Source organism: Chaetodon trifascialis, chromosome 16, assembly GCF_039877785.1.
Source record: "Chaetodon trifascialis isolate fChaTrf1 chromosome 16, fChaTrf1.hap1, whole genome shotgun sequence".
NCBI classification, from domain to species: Eukaryota; Metazoa; Chordata; class Actinopteri; order Chaetodontiformes; family Chaetodontidae; genus Chaetodon; species Chaetodon trifascialis.
In genome coordinates, this window is record NC_092071.1 from 9,717,758 (window position 1) to 9,739,382 (window position 21,625).

Genomic DNA, 21,625 nt, shown 5'->3' on the forward strand with positions numbered 1-21,625 from the left:
GTTGGGTTTTTTGGTTTATTCCTTGTTTTATTATTACATTTGGTTTATTTTTTATTTTGCCTCCCTCCTTCCTCCCCTACCCCTCCCTCCTTTTTTGTGACACAGCGAGTTGGGATAGATCAGGGCGACAGCCCCGATCTCACACAGGTCAGTCTACATCTCATCTCAATCAGTCAATCAACCAGTCAGTCAACCAGTACTTAAATCCGTCAAGTCAATCCCATAATGCTTCATTCTTAACGCTCCCGTTCCCTACTCACCCTACAGACCTGCCCACACTGCAGCTGCCCCGTCCTCCTCCTCTCTTCTTCACTCCCCTTAACTCCTTCGCCTTTTCTCCCTTTTCTCTCTGAGCCTAGAATAGAGAGGAAACAATAAATGAAGACCTGTAAATAGCCTTGAAGCACTTTTTTTTTCACAATTTCTTAGCACTAGTGCAGGATTTTCATTATTTTTCTTATCTGACTCACTGTAGAACAAATTTTACTCTGAGGTAAGATTTCGAAAGCAGCATTTATGTGGCTGAACAACAAAAAGTTTGTAGTCTCTTTTTGCAGATTTATATTTTAGATGTCCATAACCGGGGCTTAGCATCTGTCTGATTTTTTCCGGCAGTCTTTCTGGCATTTTCACAGTGTAAATATCAAGGCTTGTCTCTTCATTCAAAGTCTTCAACAAATAAGTCAGCACAGCTTTATGAAATAGGTTTTTGCCCATATAAGCAGTGTTCAAATCATTTTCCTGAAAAAGATTATGTCCCTTTGCATTAGCTGTGGGGAGAGCAGCGAATGGTTTTTATTAAGTAGGTTTCTGCAAATATGACTTGGATAGGTGTACATAATGCCATCATAAGTACTGCATATCATGCTAAAGGCCCCAAATGCAACTTATCCTTTTCAGTGGACGCGTAATTGGATTTTTAATGTGACAAATCAGGTAACGAACTGAAAAGGGCTGACTTTTTTTAAAATGGATGCCATGTTTGTAGTGCTTATGAAGACCTTATATGCCCTTATTCAACAACATAGTGAGCCATGCCTATACTGAGCTGTAGATATGTGTCTGTTTTACTTTTAAACTTTTAGCATATTCTAGATTTCTCTGAAGAAGGATATCCAGAATTCGCATTTTACTCTCTTTCCCCCTTAAAATAAGTATATGAGAAATCTTTTCTTTGCTTGTTGTGTTTGCATTGTGTTCTCTGATGCTGAAATGTAAGGCTCTAGATGAAAGCCGTGGTATCACATGTGGTCCAAACGAACCCATCCATCCTTTTTATTTTCCAATAAGAAGTGCTGGCCAGCTGCTCAATGTGCATACCTGGTTTTTCACCAGACGTTTACATTTCACTGAGTTAACGTCTTTGGCTTCCAGTGGGATAAAATCTTGGTACTTAGCTCTTTTATTTAGCTGCTGCCTGATTTCCAAATGAAATCAAACGACCAATCCTTTAATTTGACTTTGAGCCTAACGTGGAATCCATGAGTTAACTCTTAATTTTGGGACTGTGATTTTCTTTTTGTGTATTTGTGTGTAAGTGTGTGTGTTTATGAGAGCGTTTGTGCACTGCTGGCCTCTGCATGGGCTCATTAGACGGTTCAGAGATGTGTTTATTGTGTTTCTACTACAGTGGAGCCCTGCAGCGACGATGCTCTGCTCTGTCCTGAACTGTCAGTCCCGCTGTGGACTCGCTTGCATGATCCTAGGCTGATGTGTGCATGCTGGTCAACCAAACCTGATGAAACCAAACGCAAATAAATAAATAAAATAGATAAATAAATAACGTATCGTAGAGTAAATAATGAATCTGAGGATGATGTCTTAATTCTGCTGCTGCTTTGTGTGTGTGCGAATGTGAGCGAGTGACATAAAATGAGGAGGTGAGGAGATTGGCGTGAGAGAAAGCAGTGTGTCCCGTTTCGTCCGCTCGGCTGTTGTTCTAACGTTATCCCACCGACCCCGCACCCCCTCCGATTTGCCCCCCTCCTTAGGCTCCCAGCTCTCTCCTGGAGGCTCTGGAGCAGCATCTAGCCTCTCTGGAGGGCAGGAAGCTGAAGGACCTCTCCACTGCCAGCAGGTACGATCAGATCACAGAGAAGTTACTCAGATCTGATGCGCCGCTTACTTAATACTACTATTACCACAACTGCTGCTACTGCTGCTACATGGACTGCTGCCACTTGTGCTACTGTTACACCACTAATACTACTTAAATTACAAAACAAATTGAACAAAAACACTAAGAGGCTACAGCCTTGTGAGCAGCTCTGTGTGGCTGTATTAAGACACAGTGGTGCTTTGAGCTAAATGCTAATGGCAGCATGCTAACAGCCACACTGACATGCTGAGGTTTAGCAGGTAATGTTTTACCATTAGTGTAGTGTGTTATCATGCTAACATTTGCTAATTAGCAAAAAATATGTAGTACACAGGTAGCACTGAGGTTGGCAGGGGTGCCATTAGTTTTTCAAGTGTTTTGGTCATAAAATATCAGCAAAGTTGCTATAAATATTGTAGGAATTCATCCAGCGGGAAACATGAACATCTGTACCAAATTTCACTCAAAACTACAAATAGCAACCTCATGGTGGCGCTGAGGAAAAGTCAGTGATCACCAATATAATTAGGATTCATCCTCTGGGGACCATCTATAAAACTGAATCCATTCAATAGTTGCTGAGTTATTTCACTTTGCACAAAATTGATAGACGACAGACTGACACACACATCCAAAGAGCATAGCTAAAAGTTATGGCATGGATTCTGCATCTTTAATGGGTAGTGGTTCTTCTACTACTTCTACTACTATACTGTACTCCTACTACTGCTTGAAAATGTTTTAGACATGCTTGCCCATGATTCTTAAATATTTCAACAACTATTGCATTGCATTGAAGTTTCACACTGACAGTTATGGTCCCCAGAGGCTAAATCCTGACAACTGTCATGATCCTCAGACCTTTCATGTTGTGTATCACCTGATCAAATTTTACGTTTGTCTGACACTTTTCTTTACTACGAGCCTCACAGCGCTGCGAGCGTGCCTGTCGATTCTTACTCTTGTTAAAGTCTTGTTAAAAGTTAGGAAACACTATAAAGTGCAACTCAGTAAAAAAGAGAAACAACAAACCCAACAAAGCAGAATAGCGACTGTGTAAATTCTGCAGGCTTTGTAAAAATATGTTTCTGTGTGTGTGTGTGTGTGTGCGCCACATCTTTAGATCCAGCACCTTGTCCAGTGCAGTGTCCTCTCTCTCCAGCGCTGGGATCTCTCTCAGCCGTATGGACGACAAGACAGACGACAACAGGCTGCAGCAACACAAGGCGAGACATGCAAGAGGATTCTAAACTCACATACACATATAGGTTTAGACAGCTAATACTAAACATCAACAACACTGCACTGAATGAAACCACAGTATGATCACTGCCAATGCACACACCTTTTCACAAAATGACTGCTTTTGGCTTTTGTGTGAGAAAAGCACACTGAAATCACTTTAGCTGGTGTGAACTGTGAACAAAACTGTACGTCAAGTCTTTTTGTCCTCCGCACTGTTGAACGGACAGTTCAACAGTGTTGAGGTGCATTAATCCTGCAATACAGTGAAATACACCGTTTCTGGCTGCTGGCCCATAGCGGACAGAGATGCACAGAGAATGAAAATGAAGTGCTGGTCTCAAGACCCTCTGCAGTGGAATTTCCATTTAAATAAAGGAGCATCCGGGACAAAAATCAAAAACACAAGGAACAGAAATGACAAATGATTTTCCAGAGGAGGTTAAGACTGTTCGTGTGTACTGCAGGGCTCTTTATAAACCATGGAAATGTCCTATTGTACTGTTACTGCGTCTCATGCAGGAGGACGGTCATAAGGTGATCGACATTCAGACACCAAATGCGTCACCCAGCACCCAGTCAGTGGGCAGTGCCAACAGCAGCGGAGGGGGCCCAGATCTCTTCTCCAACTCTCCCATCGTACCCGTCAACAACCAGTGAGTCCGACATGTATAGTCTCACACACACACGATCTTCTGTATATTGCAGAAATACTCTTCTGAGCCGTAATATATTTATTGTTTTCTACCAACTACTGTCCTTTAATCGAGCAGGCATTTTCCCTTGCTGTCTTCCTAAGTTAGATTCTGAAAATGGTGTTTTGTGGTTACATAAAACTGATCCATTTTCCCTCCTGCAGTGTGCCAAACCTGACCAGTGAGCTGTTCACCCTGCAGCCTAACTTCACCCCCATCCAGACCACACACACTGTGCCCAACAATAACAATGCCTGGGGAGGTAAGCCCGCATACACGACCGAACGCGCACACAATCATGCAGCGTGCAAATACATGCCCACTCACGGGCACACCGCTCGGAGCGGGATAAGCTGTGACAGTGATGCCCAGTTGCTTCATGCTCTTGACTCATTTTCCCTCTTTTCTCCTTTCATGTTACCATGGTAACCTTTGGATGTCAGGTGACCTGCTAAAGCCCGCCCCACCCACTCAAATTCACAGCCCTGGAGCCCCATTGCACTCTGGGAAAATGCTGCCCAACGATTTGGACTCTTCATTAGCCAACCTCGTTGGCAGTGAGTGCGCCGCATCTCTCTCCAAATATTTAGTCATTGCCTCCAGTTTTCCCATCTTCGCCGTTCTTCCTCCCTCGCCGTGTTGCTTCCTGTCAGCTGATGTTGTTTCTTTTTTTTTTTCCCTCTCGCAGACCTGCAGTTTGGTGGGACGCCAGCTAAAAAGTGAGTGGCTTTTTCATGACGTCTAAACTTAGCCACAAGCAAATGACTCAGCTGCCCATCCAGTTTTATCACCGTTCACACTCTGTTATGACTCATTATTCCTCTTCTGTTTTTTGCATAATCGCTGCATCTGTAACAAATCCTGTGTGTGTGTGTGTGTGTGTGTGTGTGTGTGTGTGTGTGTGTGTGTGTGCATCAGGCCGGAGCTCCAGTGGAGTCAGCTGGTAGAGAAGAAGCCAACAGGAGGAAGTGGTTGGCAGTCAAAGACCATGTGCACCAGCACCAACTGGACTCACACCACCCATCCCATGGCCCCTGCACCCATGCCCGTCCCTCAGATGGTAATTTATAAGCCACACTCACACTGTGCTTTTAATGCTATGCATGGTCACATACTTACTGTAAAGCTGCCACACACCCAGAGTCCACTCACAGGTGTTTTCACTTATGTTTCCTGATGAGACGTGCGCGACATAGAATGGGCATATACAGTTAGTCATGTGCAGGACAATTAAAAACCAGACCAGCACAGAGCTGCTCCAGTTGGATACACAAATAACTGCTCTGTGCAGCAAGTGAAATACTATGTGTACTAATGGCAGTGTAAACAACACAGACTAAAGCAGCACAGAGAATCCAAATAGAAAAGCTACTGTCGCGTCTCTGCCATGACAGATCTAAACGCACCTGTCATCTCTGTATTGCTGTTAAGTAGAACACACTAGGTGCGAGTTTTCTTGCGGCTACAAAACAATGATATGAAAATTAAAAATAAACTCATCAGTGACATTAAGCTCTTGCAGAGATCTTTAGAAGTGTTGTATTGGGTATTAATCTGGGGTCATCCATCAGTTAGTTCCACTTAATGATACGATATCTCATCCTGGACTGAAACTCATCACATATACCTGTTGGCCAGCTCGAACTTTTTCTGCTGCAGTCGGGGCTTTTGAAGGAGCTCCCAAATGTGCCTCCGTCCTTTGTGCTCCACTCTAATTATCGCCACGTCTCTTCCATTCAGTCTGGTTTCATCTTTTCATTTTCGACTGATTGACCTCTCAACTCAAACCGCTCATTTATTCGGCAAATGGCTCGGAAAGCTGGTGGCACGGCTTGAATAGAAAGTAGACGCGAATGGAACATGAGGAATGGGCAGAGGTCTGGTTTATCTCCTCTGCATGAGCACGGCTTTTATTGTTGTAACTCTCTTTTTTTGTAACTCTCCACAGAATGGGATGATCTATACTGGCTATGTAAGTACCTTTCTTCACTTCTCGTCCCCATCAATCCTCTTTTTGCATCTGATTTCATCCTGACATCCTCCTAAAGCCCCTCTGCTTTGCTTAAAAAATCTATGCTTGTGGCACTTTTACTATTAGGCTGTTTGTATTGTACATGAATTAGCAGAGGAAAAGGGAGTTATTTTGCTTATTGTGCTGCCTTGGCATTGTTGTTCCATCCCTTGTGGTTATTACAGGCTGCCAATCTGCCACCTCAGTTCATCTTTGTTAAATCTTGCACCTCTTTCTGTTACTTAGGATTAGGTGTCCTACATGCAAATATTAAAGACAGTCAGAGCATTTCTGTCTTTGTTTGGGGGGGCATCTTTGACAGGTTAGACATGACGCTGACAGTATCAGGATGTTTGCAATCAACTTTTAAGCCAAGCTTAAGATTAGCTCAGCCATAACATGGTCTATTGCGTTCCTGTTATTCTGCAGGCTCCAGCACCAGTGGCTTTTCCTATGACGACACCCCAAGTGCCTGTGTATGGAATGGTAAACAACAGCCTGATCTCAGTCATGCATTCAGAAAGCTTTCGCTCTGCTGGGATTAATCTATTTTTTTTCCTCTCCCTCTACATTATCCTGTTTGCTCCCCATCTTCTCCCTCCACCTGCCCTGTGACCAGCTCCCTCCTCAGATGAGTCATCAGATGGGGGGCGTTCCCATGATGCCCCCGCAGCCTGTCATGTATAACCAGCCTGTCCTGAGACCCACCAACCCCTTTGGGCATATCCCGGGGACTCAGGTAACACACACACACACATACACCCCACATAGCTAACCCTAACCCTAACCTTAACCAAAAACCAAACCTTATCCTAGCCTTAACCCAAATCTTCACCCTAAAATTTAATGATGTACATTGTGGGAACTTGCCTTTCGTCTCTACAAGTAAGGCAAGTCCCAACAATGTGACCACGTAAACAGATTTATCCTCGTTCAACATACTGTGAGGCTACAGCCAGTAGTCGGTTAGCCTAGTTTAGCATAAAGACTGGAAACGGGGGAACACCTGAGTTCGCTCTGTCCAAAGGTTAAAAAAAAAAACATGCCTATCAGCACTTTTAAAATCTCAAAGTAACCCTCACACATGCCCGCATAAAAAAAAAAAAAACTAAAAAAAAAACCTACAACCAGGTCCTAGTAGGCAGTTTTTTGGGGGTAACTTTCATGCTAAGCTAACTATATTTATTGTAGACATTACAGTTGTATCAATCTTGTAACTCTTGTCACACAGTAAAAGTCATTTTAGTTTAAATCTTAATTTATTTGATGTTATGAGCCACAGAAACGTTCGTTTTACTGTCACAGACTCGCGCTCCTCCACGCGCATCCGCAGGCCTGAAGCTTTTCTTTTAACTTCAGCTATCTCTCAGGAAATCAGTTTAGTTCCCAATAAACGTAGACATGTTTAAGAGGCAATAAAGGAGGCATGAGGGGAAACAATCCAACTGAAACTCGGCTGGACACTGAGCCTCTCTTAGTTTTATGTCTTTGAAAGAGTTGCTTAAAGGCACGTAGTAGCTATTGGAGCTATAGCTATACATCTGCCAAGTGTAGGAAAATAGTAACTGAAGCAGAAGTAGGTAAGGCACATAGAAAAAAACTGGAGAATGTGTTGGAAATCTCTCTATAGATAAAGCACAACAGCTTAAGAACTGTATGTGCGCTTCACGTCTTCTGAAATAACTGATGCACTCTTACATAGCTATTCTTAACAATCGGTAAGTAGCATTCAAACTGTGAGCCCTGTAAGAAGCTGTCAGATAATTTTAAAATTGACCAACAAGCAGGAAAAAAAACATGTTTTTCACAGTGAGGCTGCAGCTAGAAGACTATCAGGAGAACAAACAAGTATATTTCGACCAATTATTCAAAACATAACAGCGTAATCTAACTGCTTACCAAGCACTCACGCTTACTGAGAAGCTGTTTTCCTGGCACTGCGGCAGGTAATATGCTCGTCAATAGATGCCTGAACACTTGATGAGGTGTTTTGTTGAACTAAATTACTCTCCATTCTCTCCCCCCTTGTATTCTCTGCAGATGCACTTCATGTAGGGGTGATGTTGTAACCATGGCAGCAAAGCCGAGAGAGAGAAGGCGAGAGGAAAGAGATGGAGAGAAAGAGTCTAAGAAAACAAATCCAGAACCAAATCCAGCGCCGGAGGAAGAAAGAAGACGACAGAGAGGAAAAAGGGAGGGGAGAGGAAGAAGGAGAGAGGACCAGAGGGACGGATAAAAGAAGAAATGCTGATGTCTGTTTCCATGTCGCCTGACCCTCTAATCTCCTCTCCTCTCCATGTGGCTACTGATCTCTCTGTCTTTGAATCTATTATGCCGGGGCACCAGAGGCTCCGCATCAGTCCCACTCATCCTGTTTGATTTGCCAATTCAAACGGCGATTACGACCTGTGATGATGCTACGACAGCTGACAGCTCTACGGAAGTGCACAAGCTCTATTGCCACTTCCTGACCTCCTCATCTCGATAATTTCGTGTATAAAAAGAAAACTTCCCTCGCCATCCCACAGCTGAAACAAACCCGGAGCGCACGCGTTCTCTTTCTCTGATTGGATTGTTTGCTGGCACTTTACTCAATGTGAACTTTGCCAAGGGTGTATGTCTGTGTAGGTGATTTTAGCATCTTGTTCAGCTTGGTTCTCCCGTTGCGTGTCATCCATCACCTGATGTCAGATGTAATTGATTTGAATGCGTGTCTCTTTTTCTACATTTCAATGTGCTGCATCAACATTACCGTTTGAGTCTATTTATGAGCTCCATTTGTTCTTAATTGCCAACTTCACACCGGCGTGGAACGATAATTTCTGTGGGCACGCTTGTGTGTGTGTGTGTGTGTGTGTGTGTGTGTGTGTGTGTGTGTGTGTGTGTGTGTGTGTGTGTGTGTGTGTGTGTGTGTGTGTGTGTGTGTGTGTGGATGGATGTGGCTGTGTAGGGTACGTACTGTATGTGTTTCTCTTTTGGTACCTGATGTCATTGCTGTGTTGCCAGGTACCAATGTGTTACTGCACTGGAACTAACTGATGAAAGCACTGAGCCAGACCCAGGCATCGCATTTGGATGTAAACCTCTTACACTAACTTTGCTACTTGGGGACGTGCTGTACACACTGTGTATTTTGTTCTTGTTTTTCTCCTCTACAGCTGTGCAATATCATGCAACCTCGTCACTGTCGTTTCCACCTATCTGTAGGCTTTTTAGAAGCTGTTTCGTTGTGCTTCTTGTGTGCACACATCAGGTTTCTGTACCGAATTTTCCTTTCTGTTCGTTTTTTAACCTGTTCGGTTATACCCGTACTGCTCTAAAAGTAGTGAAAATGCACTCAGAGCCAGATAGAGAGGTAACTGGTGACTAGTAAGGAGGCGATTCTCAGTCTGGCCAATCAGAGATGGTCCAGCTCCCAAACTGTATGATGTTCTCCCTGTCCTGAGCGTTCGTCCTGTCTAAAATGAGTCTCCTGTGAAGTCCTTTACAGTCCAGAAAAAACTGGATAAGCGTAATTACCACAGCATATGTCTCACCTCCACTTGGAGGAATTAACACAGACGGGGGTTTGTTAATGTAGTGTTAACATTTATGGGCAGGACAGCTAAAGGTCAGTCGGGGGAGTTAAATGAGGACCAGACCGTCGGAAAGCAACCGAGGGTAATGTCTGTCGATCACGACCCGAGTAATGCCTGCAGTGACGACATACAGATTAATTCAGACAGCCAGAGATGGGAGGCTTTAATGAGACGTTAAATGTTAATGTGGCTTTTCTGGCGGATCCAAGGTCAAGTCAGACCCATAGACAGATGATATATATATGTATATATAAATATATATACATATATATATCCACATATAGCACAAACCTTCGAAGAGGGGACAATGCTCTGCTGCACAAAAACCTAAAACCATTGCTGGGATGTACAGTTGAAAGGGGCAATAATCGATTAGGGATGAAGTCGTTTTCTATTGATTGTCTGTTCTATGTACATGTGCTGTATGTGTGTTCGTGTGCACATGCCTTCCCATAGAGATAAACAGGGTCATGTTCCTCGGTTAGAGATGAAAGGTCTCTCGTGAGCTGATAGCGTGTACTAACTTAGCAGTGAGTGTTATTGTGACCGTGTCTCAGTCTGTACAAGCCAACATCAAATTGAGGTGGCTCAAGGATCACTCATCTGCTGAAAAATGCAAAAAGGAAGAAAATATAAAAGGGCCCCAAAGTCATCGGACCCGGAATCTCAAAGCGAATCTTGAGGCAAACCTCTCCAGACAGCTGGAGCTGCACACGCTGGTGATTCCGAGCAAACTCGTCAGAAAACTGGCGGCGTACGGCCGTGATTCACCCTTGAACTGTAACTGCTGACAACGCAAAAACCAATCTCCCTGCAGCTACGACTCTTCTACCAGCAGAGCGAGACTTCAGTGTTAGACATCGTCACCAAGCAGGCAGATATTCTCTGACGTTTCCAAATAAGAGGCCAGCTGACATTTGGATATCTCCTGTGGAAAGTTTGGCATTTCACTCTCCTCCATTACTCGTCGTTTCAGTGGTTTGTCTTTCTCCGTCAGCTGAATGCTCTCTTCATTGTGCACTTCACTCCCACGACGCAGCTCGATCCACCCTGGGCCAACCTCTGACTGTTAGTGTCCTCTGTATATAGGTAATGCCGTTCATGTGTTTTTAGACGTGCTCTCTCTGTAAAGTGATTGAAGCCCCATTGGATGACGTACTGTACGTGGGACAATTTATTGCTGTATCTGTGTTTGAATGGTTGTATTTTGAAGGTGTCATCATCCAGGGATGGGTGGGTGGGCGGGTTTGATGTTTGTGATGTTTGTGTCCATCTCGAGGAGGAAAGGGGAGGGGTTGGGGTGGGTCAAGGGTAAACTATCACAACTGGTCTATACCAAGAGTGTCTTCATCGAGGAAGTGGACAGGACAGGGTCTGTCCTCTTCGAAACAGGAACATTTTTTTGCACCAAAGTCATCATCAAAGCGCAGCTTCTTCTTATTCAAGGTCACTACGGATGGATGATATCAGAACTCAAAAGGATTTTTTTGTTCTTTTCTTTTAAGAGACAAAGAAACTGTCTTTTTTTTGCATGATTAAGTGTCGTCTTTTTATTGGCTTGTGTGCCCGGTAAAAGCATGACCATTGTGTGAACTCTCACTTACCGGTGTGTTTGGAAAATGTTAAGGAAATTTCTCCATGAGATTTTTTTACTTACCTCTTGACATGAACGTTCATTGACATTCATAATCAACTGTTTTACAATGTAGGGTCTGTAACTGTTTGAAGGCTGCCTCGCATGCAGAAATGCAACTTGCAAGTAACCCATCAAACTTCAAACCCAGTTACCATAACTGCATCTTTGTAAAACACCATGGATGTCAATGCCAGTTATCACCTAGCTAGCTAGACATTGCAGTCTTGTAAAATCGCTCTTTATTAAAGCGTTGCTATTTTCAATACGTGTGTTTGAATGCTTGCTCCTTTTTCATACTATGCCAGCAGCATAATGGGAGGTTGTGATTGAAAGTCAAAGTACTGTAATATGTGTTTGGTCTGGTCCATATTGTGTCGTGTTTTTAACGTGTTTGCCCAGTCTTGTCCTGTCTGTTGCCATCAACTGGACGTATTCTTTGCCAGTCATCCTCTAAAGCACGGACTGGTTTCCTGAAACCAGGCTTGGAAGAAGCTTCAACTTCATTTTTAGACAATTTTGGCAAGCCAGGCCCTGGATAAGGGGTTTTGTGAGTAAAAACTATGCTTTAAGTGGGTTAAATTTACAACTAAATTTAGTATCTCCATGTCTTATGTTTCTGCACTTTTCTTTGTAGCACATAGTTTAAATATGAAGAATACACCCGTCCTTAATTATCCCCTTCCCTGCTAAATCAATGTAAGGAAAAGAACATGAATATCTCATAATTAGTTTGAGGGAAAAAACTGATTCAACAGGTGAGTTTGTTAGAAAGTTTTTTCCTCTTACATTCAGTTCATTCTGCCTTTCCATACAAGTATATCAGCTGAAAATGGAATCTACATAAAGTCAGTGTGCACAATACTTCTCTCTGCACTCTAACTTTTAAAAAGGTGGTGAACTTTAGATGTAGTTACAACAAGAGGTTGCTTGACTCTTTCATTTGCCATGATTGAAGACTCCCAAGACTATTATCTACTGTCTCAAGCATGCACAGAAACTCAGCAAGGATCCAAAATAGACTTTCGCATTCGTCATTGAAGCTACTTCACAGACTAATCTGGCGGCTGGAAACCAGGTTTGTTACCAGGGCAGAAACTGCATTTCTATGTCGTTATGCCAGTGAAAGGTGCATGATGTCTATGCAGTTTCACGCTCCACTCTTCGTCCATTTACGTACATAGGCCTACTCACCATATTACCTCAGTATACCATCAGTATTGTGTATACTGCATTCACTGCACTCATTCAGTACTCTCGTGTCCATCTGTAAAATGTTCATCGTTGTTGAGGGCATGAAACTCAGCAGTGTCCTTGAAAAAGTCTTGTTAGCAGGGAGTGAGGTTCCATACCTTCAATTTCTTCTCATTTTCTTTTTTTGTATATCAAAGTGATTGAATTATCAACAGGTTTGGATTGTTATCAAATTATTGGTTTTTATTTGAAAAGCATAGATTGATGTTTTTGGAAGAAAATGGAATAAAACGTCATCTGATGCTAAGCTCTTAGTTATTTGGTCACTCCTCCACAAACACTTATTCAAATATTGACACAGAGAAGCTTTGGTCTGGTTGAAATTTATTTATTGATAATTAAACATTTCAAAGAACATAGGACAAAATGTAATTTAAAACAAAATGATAATATTTGTGTTCATTGTCATTCATACAAGTTGAATGTGGCATCAAAAATCGTTGTTTTAGGGGAGAGGGGGGAGTCGAGCGTTGAACCAGCAACCGATCCTGAGCCAGGTTATTCAACTCTGAAATGAAGGGCCTACCGATGTGCTCTTAAGCAAGGCACTTAACCCCGAAGTGGCCCCAGGGGCGCATTTACAAAAACTACGTCGACCCATCCGACCTACATGTCCCACGTCCAGCTCTGGCTGTGATTGCCTGGTACTCTTGAATGACGGGCTGTTAGATACGGGATGTACTAACAACATGAGCGCTTCAGAAAGGGTTCAGATTTAGACTAAAAGACGTGTCCTCCAAATCTTGTGTGTGTGTGTGTGTGTGTGAGTGGTATGTTGGGAGCAGGAATGTATGAGCAGAGAATGCTTGGGGGAAAATGTGGGGATATGATCAGGAAAATCAAAAGCAGGAAAAAGAAAAGGTAATCTCCCCATTGTAAAAGGATGAGTGATCCATTTCCAAAAATCTGAAGAAAAATCCCCGGAAACAAGTAAGGAATAGGAAGTATGGACACAGGTGTATCTGTATGTGTGTGTGAGTGTGTACACGTGTTTCGGGGAGGGGCAGGAGTGTGTGGTCTGAGTGTTTACCTTAGTGAGGGGACACCCCATCGTCCACAGCATTTTCAGGCCTAACGCTGCTGTTTTCCCCATCCCACGCTACAGCTGCGTGTGGCGTACGTCCAGGGCAAGGGCTCAGTTTGGCTCCCTCCCACTCTAGCTGCAATAATCAGCAAGAGGAAGAAGGTGGCTGGAGCAGCAGCAACAACAAGGCATGCAACTAACAGTTCACATGGAGAAGGTGGAATAATGTGGAAATTTAGAGAGGCTATGTGTCACTTAAACCTAACAAAGCACTACCAACTGAGGTGGCGAATAAGAAATATGATGAGTAACTGGTGTGTGGTACAATCACGAACGGAACAGCTGCTGTAAGTCATAAAATACATGTAGGATCAGGTGTGCGTTCGAATCATTTGCACGTTTAAGTCTGCTTTACTTGAATAATGCAATGCACCCAGTCAAAGATCCATAGAGAAGGGTGGGGTTGTCTAGATTTGGTATGAATGCAGAGAAAGCCAGTAATCCTGTGTCAAAATGAGGTGTGTGTTTCTGGTGAGTATTTCAGAAGAGGGAAAAGGAAAAGGTCATCGGCCCTTCTCACTGCTGCCCGGGAAAAATCAGCGGCCTTTGCTAAATCCAAAACAACCTTCATGTTCACCCGTAGCACTGAGACTGTCACCTCGTATCCAGTCAGTCAGCAACCCTACGCTCCAGCAACTCGCCCCACTGCACTGCATTTAGAAAAAAATACTCATGTACCTGCTGTCAGCTCAGACTGCGAATGCGTTCTCTTTCACTTCAAATCGTATGCAATGTTGAATTCATACACCCACCACTCACTACAAGCATGACTGCAATCCTTTCCAGACACTGCCACACAAACAGGTTACCTCGTTTTTTTCTAACATACTGGTATAACAACTCAACTGTCCTACTTCATCTGGTCTATTCACTATTTTTTAGGAAGAAATACAATCACTTCATCTGAATATTAACAGTCAGTGTTCTTACCGTTCAACCAAATGTTGGTCGGCATTACTTTATCAGCTTAAAATAAGGTTTTAAGTATTTACACGATACCAAGCAGTACATTTTCTGGTATGAAAACTAGCTCAACTATCCCTCTAAATCACCAATGGTTTTCAATGTGAGGGGAGGCATGACAGCAGCTGACAGGGGTGGAACCAAAGCTAATGATAATAAATGTCAAAAATCAATTTGAAAATTATGTATCTCTTATTACTCCAATTATATCAACATCATTGGCCAAACAATGCTTGCGGACATTCCCCTGGCCTTTAACATCAAATATATACAAAAAAAGCAAAATTCCTGTCTCATAGCATGTATCAAAAACGTGGGTTCGACTGGGGATTGCCTTTTCACACAGGAAGCTCTGATATCAATTCAACACAAAACTGAACTAGACAGTAAGAAAGAAATGGGAATTACTTCTAATATTTTAGAGGCAAAGATCAAACTTTACCCCAAAAACTCTGACAGGACGCATTTAACTCCTGAGACTTGTTTGTTCAACCTTGACTTGTTAATGTAACCCCCGAAACACACAGAGAGCCTGGGCTAAGCAAGAAAACACAAGAAAGGTAAATTATAGTAAACCGCTCGAAAACAACATCCAAGTCATATACTTCGATTTACAATGCTGAAAACATCTGCACTGTATTTTTACGCTGTTATCTAAATCATGCCAGAAGTCAACACTTAGGCTATCTCTCCTGTCTCCGCAACTTCAAGAACGCACAAGCATAGACTGGTGATATCCTTTATAAACTTAGCAAACTCTCCAAATTTAACAGGAAGGCCAGTGTGGATTACAAATTTACTCTGTAGTCACTCTTCACACCCCAAATACAACCGGTAGGCTATGCTACAGAGTTAATGACGGTGCAACATAGTCTTAATGACGTATTTAACCTTCAATTTCAATAAGTCTATTGGTGACCTTTGCCATATCAAAGATTTCTATGATCCAAAATTAAGAGGGGCAAACATATATAATCACTTTGTGAATTGCTTAATCAGCTCAGTGAAACCAGCCTGAAACATATTCATAAGACCATCAGCATTAGCATTCTCGATCTTCACAAAAAGGTTCTTCAGTAAAGGAGACAAAAACCTGGCTGATGCATCGCTCAAACCCAATTTCATTTCTGCTTTCTCTTCGTGTCGACATATGTTACCGATTACGCAGTTAAATGTCTGGACAGCCTTGCTCTTACAGAAGGGTCACTGCAGCTGAATTCAAACCGAAGCCTGTTACATGCTCGACACAGGGTGCTCCTACGCCAACACCAGTGTGTGGGTTTGGATGTTTATCTTTAAATAGTTGACATGGAGAAATGTGCTCATACAGAGCTAAATCTGTATCACTGCAAGATGAGTTTTTCGAAGTATAAATAGGGCCAGAGTGCCAGATGGATGATTTTGTCTTTTTGGTACAGCTCCAGTTTGTCTACTTAAATGGAATATAACAGTTTTTATAATCTGAGTTTTTCCATTTTGTGCCCTGCCTGAAACGTACGATCATGCAGTTGATGACTTACTGTCTAGCTTTTATTATGCGGGGGGTTAGGGTTGGGGTTAAAAGCCCTTGATTCAGTCCAAACAAAGATTCATCTATGAGATTCTACCCTGGCCTCTGAGTCCAACTTTGTCCAAAGAAACGTTTCAGCTTCTTCAACATTCAACAAGGATCCAGCTGTGCCTCGCTAGCATCTACCAGAAACTGAATCTGAATGACGATATTCTACTATTTGCTGTCCAACTACATTTCCTTCCCTACTTGTCCAAAGACCCTGTTAACTCATAATCATTCACTTAAGTCAACCACCATCAACTGACAGGCAAGCTAGTTAGAAACTAGGCTAAGATGGAGAAAAGCGGAGATGCTTCTGATTTATAGCACATTTGAATTACAACCTTGCTCCCTTGCTGATTTTCCTCTTTGAACTGTCCCTTATGTAAATACACATGCACACACGCACACACACATATCTGCAGTGTGGAAGGAGTGTTTGGGGGTGGGACTATCGATAAGGGGGCTCTGGCGTGTGGTGAGGGTAATCATGGCGCTGGGGCATGGGTTGCCCGTGTGCGGGTGTCTGCTCATACGGTGTGGATGTGGAGTAGCTTCCCGCTGCTGCGTAAGCTCCTGATGAATCATATGCTCCCGATGCCCCGTAGCCTCCAGATGCATCATAGCTTCCTGACGAGGCATCGTAGTTCCCAGGTGCAGTGCCGTAGCCCCCCGATGAGGTGTCGTAACTTCCCGAAGTGTCATATGTTCCCGGTGGTGGGTAGGCTCCTGCTGCGGCATAGGTTGGGGGTGCCGAGTATGTCCCTGGGGGCGCGGGGGCTGTGGTGGAGGCCTGTGCCTGTGTGGTGGCCGGTGGAGGTGGAGGAGGTGGTGGAGGGGGAGGGGGATTGGTGTAGGCATACTGAAGGTACTGATACTGTTGCTGGTACTGTTGATATTGTTGATATTGTTGCATTTGCTGGTAGTACTCTGTGTAGGACCTGGAGTGGAAACAAAGCAAATTCATCTAAAAATCTAATCTCACATGAAGAAATGGACAAGAGGACATTTTTCCATTGTATGTTTTAGTAAAGCACTTTGTAATCATTGACTGATCAGTGCTATGTGAACACACTATTATTGTTGTTATATGTTCAAGAGGAAGCGTGCTTAAGATTGGTTTATAGAGTATCTTTTGCAATCTATGCTACAGATATGGTGTAGCTGAGTACCCTATGCCATAGCCTTGGACCTCCATAGAAATGTTACTACATGCTGATGCAACTACAACCACTTTGATTGGTCAAAGCTTGCTTGGTGGCATCGGATTTCCTCCTACAGATTTCCGGCTGCTCCTTCTTCTCGGCCATTTCAAAAATTGAGCTGAACGTGAGTTGAACAAACATGAACTGAGTAACCCTATGTTCAGTAAAAGTAAATGTAAAACCCCACTGCCAGGTAATGGTTTGGTGGTATAACTGCAGAGCAACGTAGACACCACAGCAGTATAAATGCTCACAATGGCGTAGGTCACTTGCATAGGTTACAGCATAGGCTCTGTGAGCCCTTTATACATCTATAAATCAGCTTTAATATGTTTATTTTTCATTTGTCTCCCTATTATATTTATTCTATATTATATTTGTGTTATGTGTACCTAGCAACAGGATCTGACCCTTCAGGTGTGTTGGTGGCCGCTGAGGGCTCTTCCGGTGCTCCAGGTGGTGTTGGCAGGAGGGCGCGGCGTTTGGGTCTTATCTGAGCGAAGGAACCCGGAACAGGGTCGGGGAGGAGAGGGGCTCGATTTCCTCTGATTGGGCTGCGGTCCCGCTCATTTTCTGAAGATGATGCCTTTCTGCCAGCCTGCTGCTCTGCCAGAACCTGGAGTTGAAAATATGTCAGCAAACATACATTACAATAAGGTATAACGTAAACTTAAACATGGAAAAAAATGTTTTTTACTCAAATAATGTTAAAAGACCTTCTGTCCCTCCTGAAAGAACTTGGCTCTTGCCGCCTCGAAAAGTGTTGTTGGATCTGGTCCGGCCAGTGGCTCTACTTCTTCAGGAATGGTGCTAGGTCCAGAATTGTGATTAGCAATATCTTGGTAAACCTGGTCAGCAACGGATCCATACACCTGGCTGGCAAGAGCACCATATATGACCCCATCTGCCCCTTTAGCGCTTGTAATGCCCTTCAGAGCAGCGTAGGTGGGGTCAAAGGATGTGGTGTTGTAGAATGAGTTGTGGACACTTTGTTGAACCTGCAAACCAAAGATGAGTGACACAAGCCTTTGAAACATTTTGATTATGCTCAAAGTTATCTGTACAAAAATAAGGCTCATGGATTTGTGTGAGAGACTAGGTTTTGGTTGAAAACAAGTCAACAAACATACACCTGTGGAAGTTCAGAAAATCATGAAATGTTTTTCCACAGGCGTTTCAATTTTCAAGGATCACAAGTTAGAGGTTTTCCAGGGTACTGGATGCCCTGCTAAAGAAATAACTCACTTGTATGGGTAGTCCAGCCGCAGCGGCTGCAGCTGCTGCGAGCACAGCTGCTTGACTCTGGTGATGTTCTAGCGACGGAGGTGGTCTCGGAAGAAGACCCTCCCTGCCACCTATAAGGAGAAGAGGGCAGAAAAGATGATGAAAACATTGACATGAGTTGCTTCCATCATTATATGCAAAACACCTGAAAACAAATGGATCCTTTATCCCCACCTCCTGTCACACCACCGCCGAGGTTGCCTGAATTTCCAGCCGTGAGAATCTGGTTGATCAAAGGTTGGGCTTTGGACAGCTCGACGGCCAACTGACGGCCTTTGTACATGGTCCCATTCAGTGCCTCAATAGCTGCCATGGCCTCCTCCTTCCTCTCCATATGCACAAATGCATAGCCAACATTTGAACATAATCTGGCTGTTGAGTATACAGAAAGCAAGGAGATCAGTGTTAGCACGATTTCAAAATATAAACAAAGTAACCCTTATTTTCTTCGTCGCTTTTTGTTTAGTACTATTAACTTCAATGACAATCAACTGTCGAAATGCTCCCTAGAAAACTTAAGAGCACTTTAACCTGACAAGATTATTGTTCACTTACACTGTATTTGTGCAAACCAGCTCATTACAATTCATCACAAAGCACTGCTTCTAATTGAAAATCTGACTGATATCTCTGTTGCTTCATCAGTATTGGTGATGGGCTTTGTAACTCACCTTTGACTTTATCACAGTCTAAAACTCTTCCGAAGGTTGAGAACAGTCCATGCAGGTCATCTGCTGAACATGTGGCGCTGAGGTTCCCCACAAACACTTTGGTGGAGTTGGGTGGGCGAGCACGAGACTCCTCGACCACCAGGGGCCTGCCTCTGTACTCTTTGCCATCAAGATGCCGGATGGCCCTGTGAGAATAGGAGCAAGAATTCTCTCTGTCATCAACACCATCAGACAGCAGACCCTGACAGTAATACTAAACATTTTATAAAAGACATTAAACTAGAACTTGCTAATAGTAGCCAGATGTTTTAATATTTCATTAGAAATGTCACACATTAATCTGTAAATAGACTTAAGAACCAAAGTTTCTATGATGTTTTTTGTCCAACAAAGCCTCTCAAGTTTTTCTCATATCTTGAAGTTTTTAAGACACTGCAGCACTAAACTAAACAGGCTTGTCAGTTCTGTTAGGCAAACGTTAGACCTCTCTAATTCTGTTGTTTGGTCTTGGTTATTGGACCTTTGTCAATAATAACTCTAGTTGCTGTTTAGTAGTGTAGGTTGCACCAGGTAAACCAATAAGGTAAAACTGTTCTTCTTTCCTTATATTCTCCATTCACATACAGTATATATATGCTATATAGTAACTTGTATTAATTGCAACATAGTAACACATTTTTTGTACCATTTTTTCACAATACCATTGTTATATTCTAAAATAGATGCATCTTTCTATATACTTTTTTTATATATAATTACTATTATGTAGTTTGTTCAGAATATTATCATATTGAAACACATATGTACCTTTCTGTACAATTTGCTCATAACTTATGGCACAGAAACTGGTGCCCAGCACTTTCTTCTATCATTGAACCATCACCCTACACCTGCCTATGCTCTACAGGATTTTTATCTCCTTTTGTTTTTACTTTATTTCATACTACATATATATTTTGCTCTGCATAGATAGCATATATACAGAATATTATGTGTATGTATTATGTGTATCATTTGCATAACCATTTTCAACACACTGACAGTAGGAGCAACCATCGTAAGACAAATTTCTGTGTAATGCAATCAAAACTGATCAGCTTAACTGATTTTGCATTACTTAACATGAATTAGTAAACTCATGATTAAGATGTTACCTGATGAGAACAAATGGCAGAAAAACACCAATATAAACCTGAACTTAAATGACGTGCAAGAACATTTCCAAAAAATAGCAACATAATCACAACATCTAATCGTGGTGGTGAACAGTTGATTACCTGTCAGCTGCCCCCTCTCCCCTCAGGGTAACGAAGGCATACTGTCTGAGTAAAGAGCATGTGTTGATCTCTCCATATGGGGCAAAGAGCTTGTTTAGCTCGTCGTGAGTTGCATCTAAAGGAAGGTTTCCCACAAACAACTTCACGTTCTCACCGCTCATCTCTGTATCAACCAGACATCTGCAAAAGAGTCAACAAGATGCTTTGGTTAAAGAGGATAGTTTGTGTAACGCTTGCTAATCGTAGCTAACATTAGCGAATCTCGACAAATCATTCACGTTTTGGCAAAATCCCAAGTATCTGATAATAGTTGATGTTATTCCGCTGAAGTTATGCTACCAGATTTGGTTATTGTTTGGGACTGTAGCTGATACTTTGATATCTGGTAAGAAGCGTGCTGGCGTTCGCTGGTTAGGCACTATTAGCAAAGCTAATAAAACCGCTAACTTTCGCGGCGAAAATTAATCCAGTACAGTTAAAGGCAGCCGGTGTACCTGCTAGGTTAGCTAACTAATGCCAGACAAACGACGCATAACAAGATAACATAAAATTGGTTGTATAGTAAGATGTAAGCTCACTTACATGACCAACTGTTAGCTAAAAAATACTATCACTGGCCATTTTGAAACACAAACATTAACGATGTAACGTTAGCTTCCGTTAGCTAACACGGCTAGCTAAAGCTAACGTAGTGGCTTTCATTCGAACGGTTGAAAACGTTTACTTAGACACGCGCTCGACCACTGGAATGAGCTATCTTAGCGTATGTTAACTATTCTTAATCATATCGCATTTCCAATTGTGCAGAAAATGGAGGAAAAGCATTAATTATGCCAGCATTTTAGCTCAACAGCCGTCTTACCCAACGCGGTCGTGGAGCTGTATTTCAAACCTCACATCCGGTTCCGGTTTCTTGAGGTGCGCTGGCAGCCACGGGGGCGCACTTACATTAAGTTTTCACCAGAGTTTAAACAAGATGATTCGTGATACCTCTGGTTCACGTGTCACAAAGTGTATTCCTCTCATACCATACCCAAAAACTTTATTTTGTTCTTATTATGTTTTGTGTTTGGCACAC

The 21,625-nt window shown here is 42.7% G+C and overlaps 2 protein-coding genes across 6 annotated transcripts in view; one reads left to right on the top strand and one right to left on the bottom strand.

Annotated features, from left to right (window-relative positions):
• LOC139345157 (phosphatidylinositol-binding clathrin assembly protein-like) overlaps positions 1–16,122 on the top strand; it is a 29,894-nt gene extending 13,772 nt beyond the window's left edge. Inside the window, exons 8-19 of the mRNA XM_070983671.1 lie at positions 106–147; positions 1,992–2,077; positions 3,222–3,324; positions 3,863–3,996; positions 4,200–4,297; positions 4,479–4,592; positions 4,724–4,754; positions 4,954–5,095; positions 5,984–6,007; positions 6,476–6,532; positions 6,666–6,785; positions 8,087–16,122. Of these exons, the coding sequence (XP_070839772.1) occupies positions 106–147; positions 1,992–2,077; positions 3,222–3,324; positions 3,863–3,996; positions 4,200–4,297; positions 4,479–4,592; positions 4,724–4,754; positions 4,954–5,095; positions 5,984–6,007; positions 6,476–6,532; positions 6,666–6,785; positions 8,087–8,101 (966 nt within the window). The 3' untranslated portion in view covers positions 8,102–16,122. The remainder of the gene's footprint in view (positions 1–105; positions 148–1,991; positions 2,078–3,221; positions 3,325–3,862; positions 3,997–4,199; positions 4,298–4,478; positions 4,593–4,723; positions 4,755–4,953; positions 5,096–5,983; positions 6,008–6,475; positions 6,533–6,665; positions 6,786–8,086) is intronic.
• On the bottom strand, positions 59–21,438 carry rbm14a (RNA binding motif protein 14a). 5 transcript variants are annotated; one of them, XR_011603189.1, is made up of 11 exons: positions 21,410–21,436; positions 20,548–20,727; positions 19,271–19,455; positions 18,774–18,971; positions 18,561–18,670; positions 18,032–18,313; positions 17,708–17,931; positions 16,647–17,051; positions 13,542–13,671; positions 3,231–3,309; positions 59–355 (listed from the first exon to the last, which is right to left on the bottom strand). XR_011603189.1 is itself a non-coding variant. In XM_070983675.1 (9 exons), exons 2-9 carry the CDS (start codon positions 20,706–20,708, stop codon positions 13,668–13,670), a joined length of 1,551 nt encoding a protein of 516 aa, XP_070839776.1. In that variant the 5' UTR covers positions 20,709–20,727; positions 21,410–21,438; the 3' UTR covers positions 12,810–13,667. The 5 variants fall into 5 exon arrangements, 4 of the variants coding, with proteins under 4 accessions (XP_070839776.1, XP_070839775.1, XP_070839774.1 ...); XM_070983675.1 differs by lacking the exons at positions 59–355; positions 3,231–3,309 and having other exon boundaries at positions 12,810–13,671; positions 17,726–17,931; positions 21,410–21,438; XM_070983674.1 differs by lacking the exons at positions 59–355; positions 3,231–3,309 and having other exon boundaries at positions 12,810–13,671.
• Positions 21,439–21,625: the final 187 nt, after the last annotated feature.

Bases quoted from the DNA above. Each gene is read 5' to 3' on its own strand.
- rbm14a (XM_070983672.1), bottom strand. From the start codon at position 20,708: ATGAGCGGTGAGAACGTGAAGTTGTTTGTGGGAAACCTTCCTTTAGAT. The intron at 19,456-20,547 runs GTAATCAACTGT...CTATTCTCACAG, and splicing joins GGAGAGGGGGCAGCTGACAG to GGCCATCCGGCATCTTGATG. The intron at 18,314-18,560 runs GTGAGTTATTTC...TTTGGTTTGCAG, and splicing joins CGGCTGGACTACCCATACAA to GTTCAACAAAGTGTCCACAA.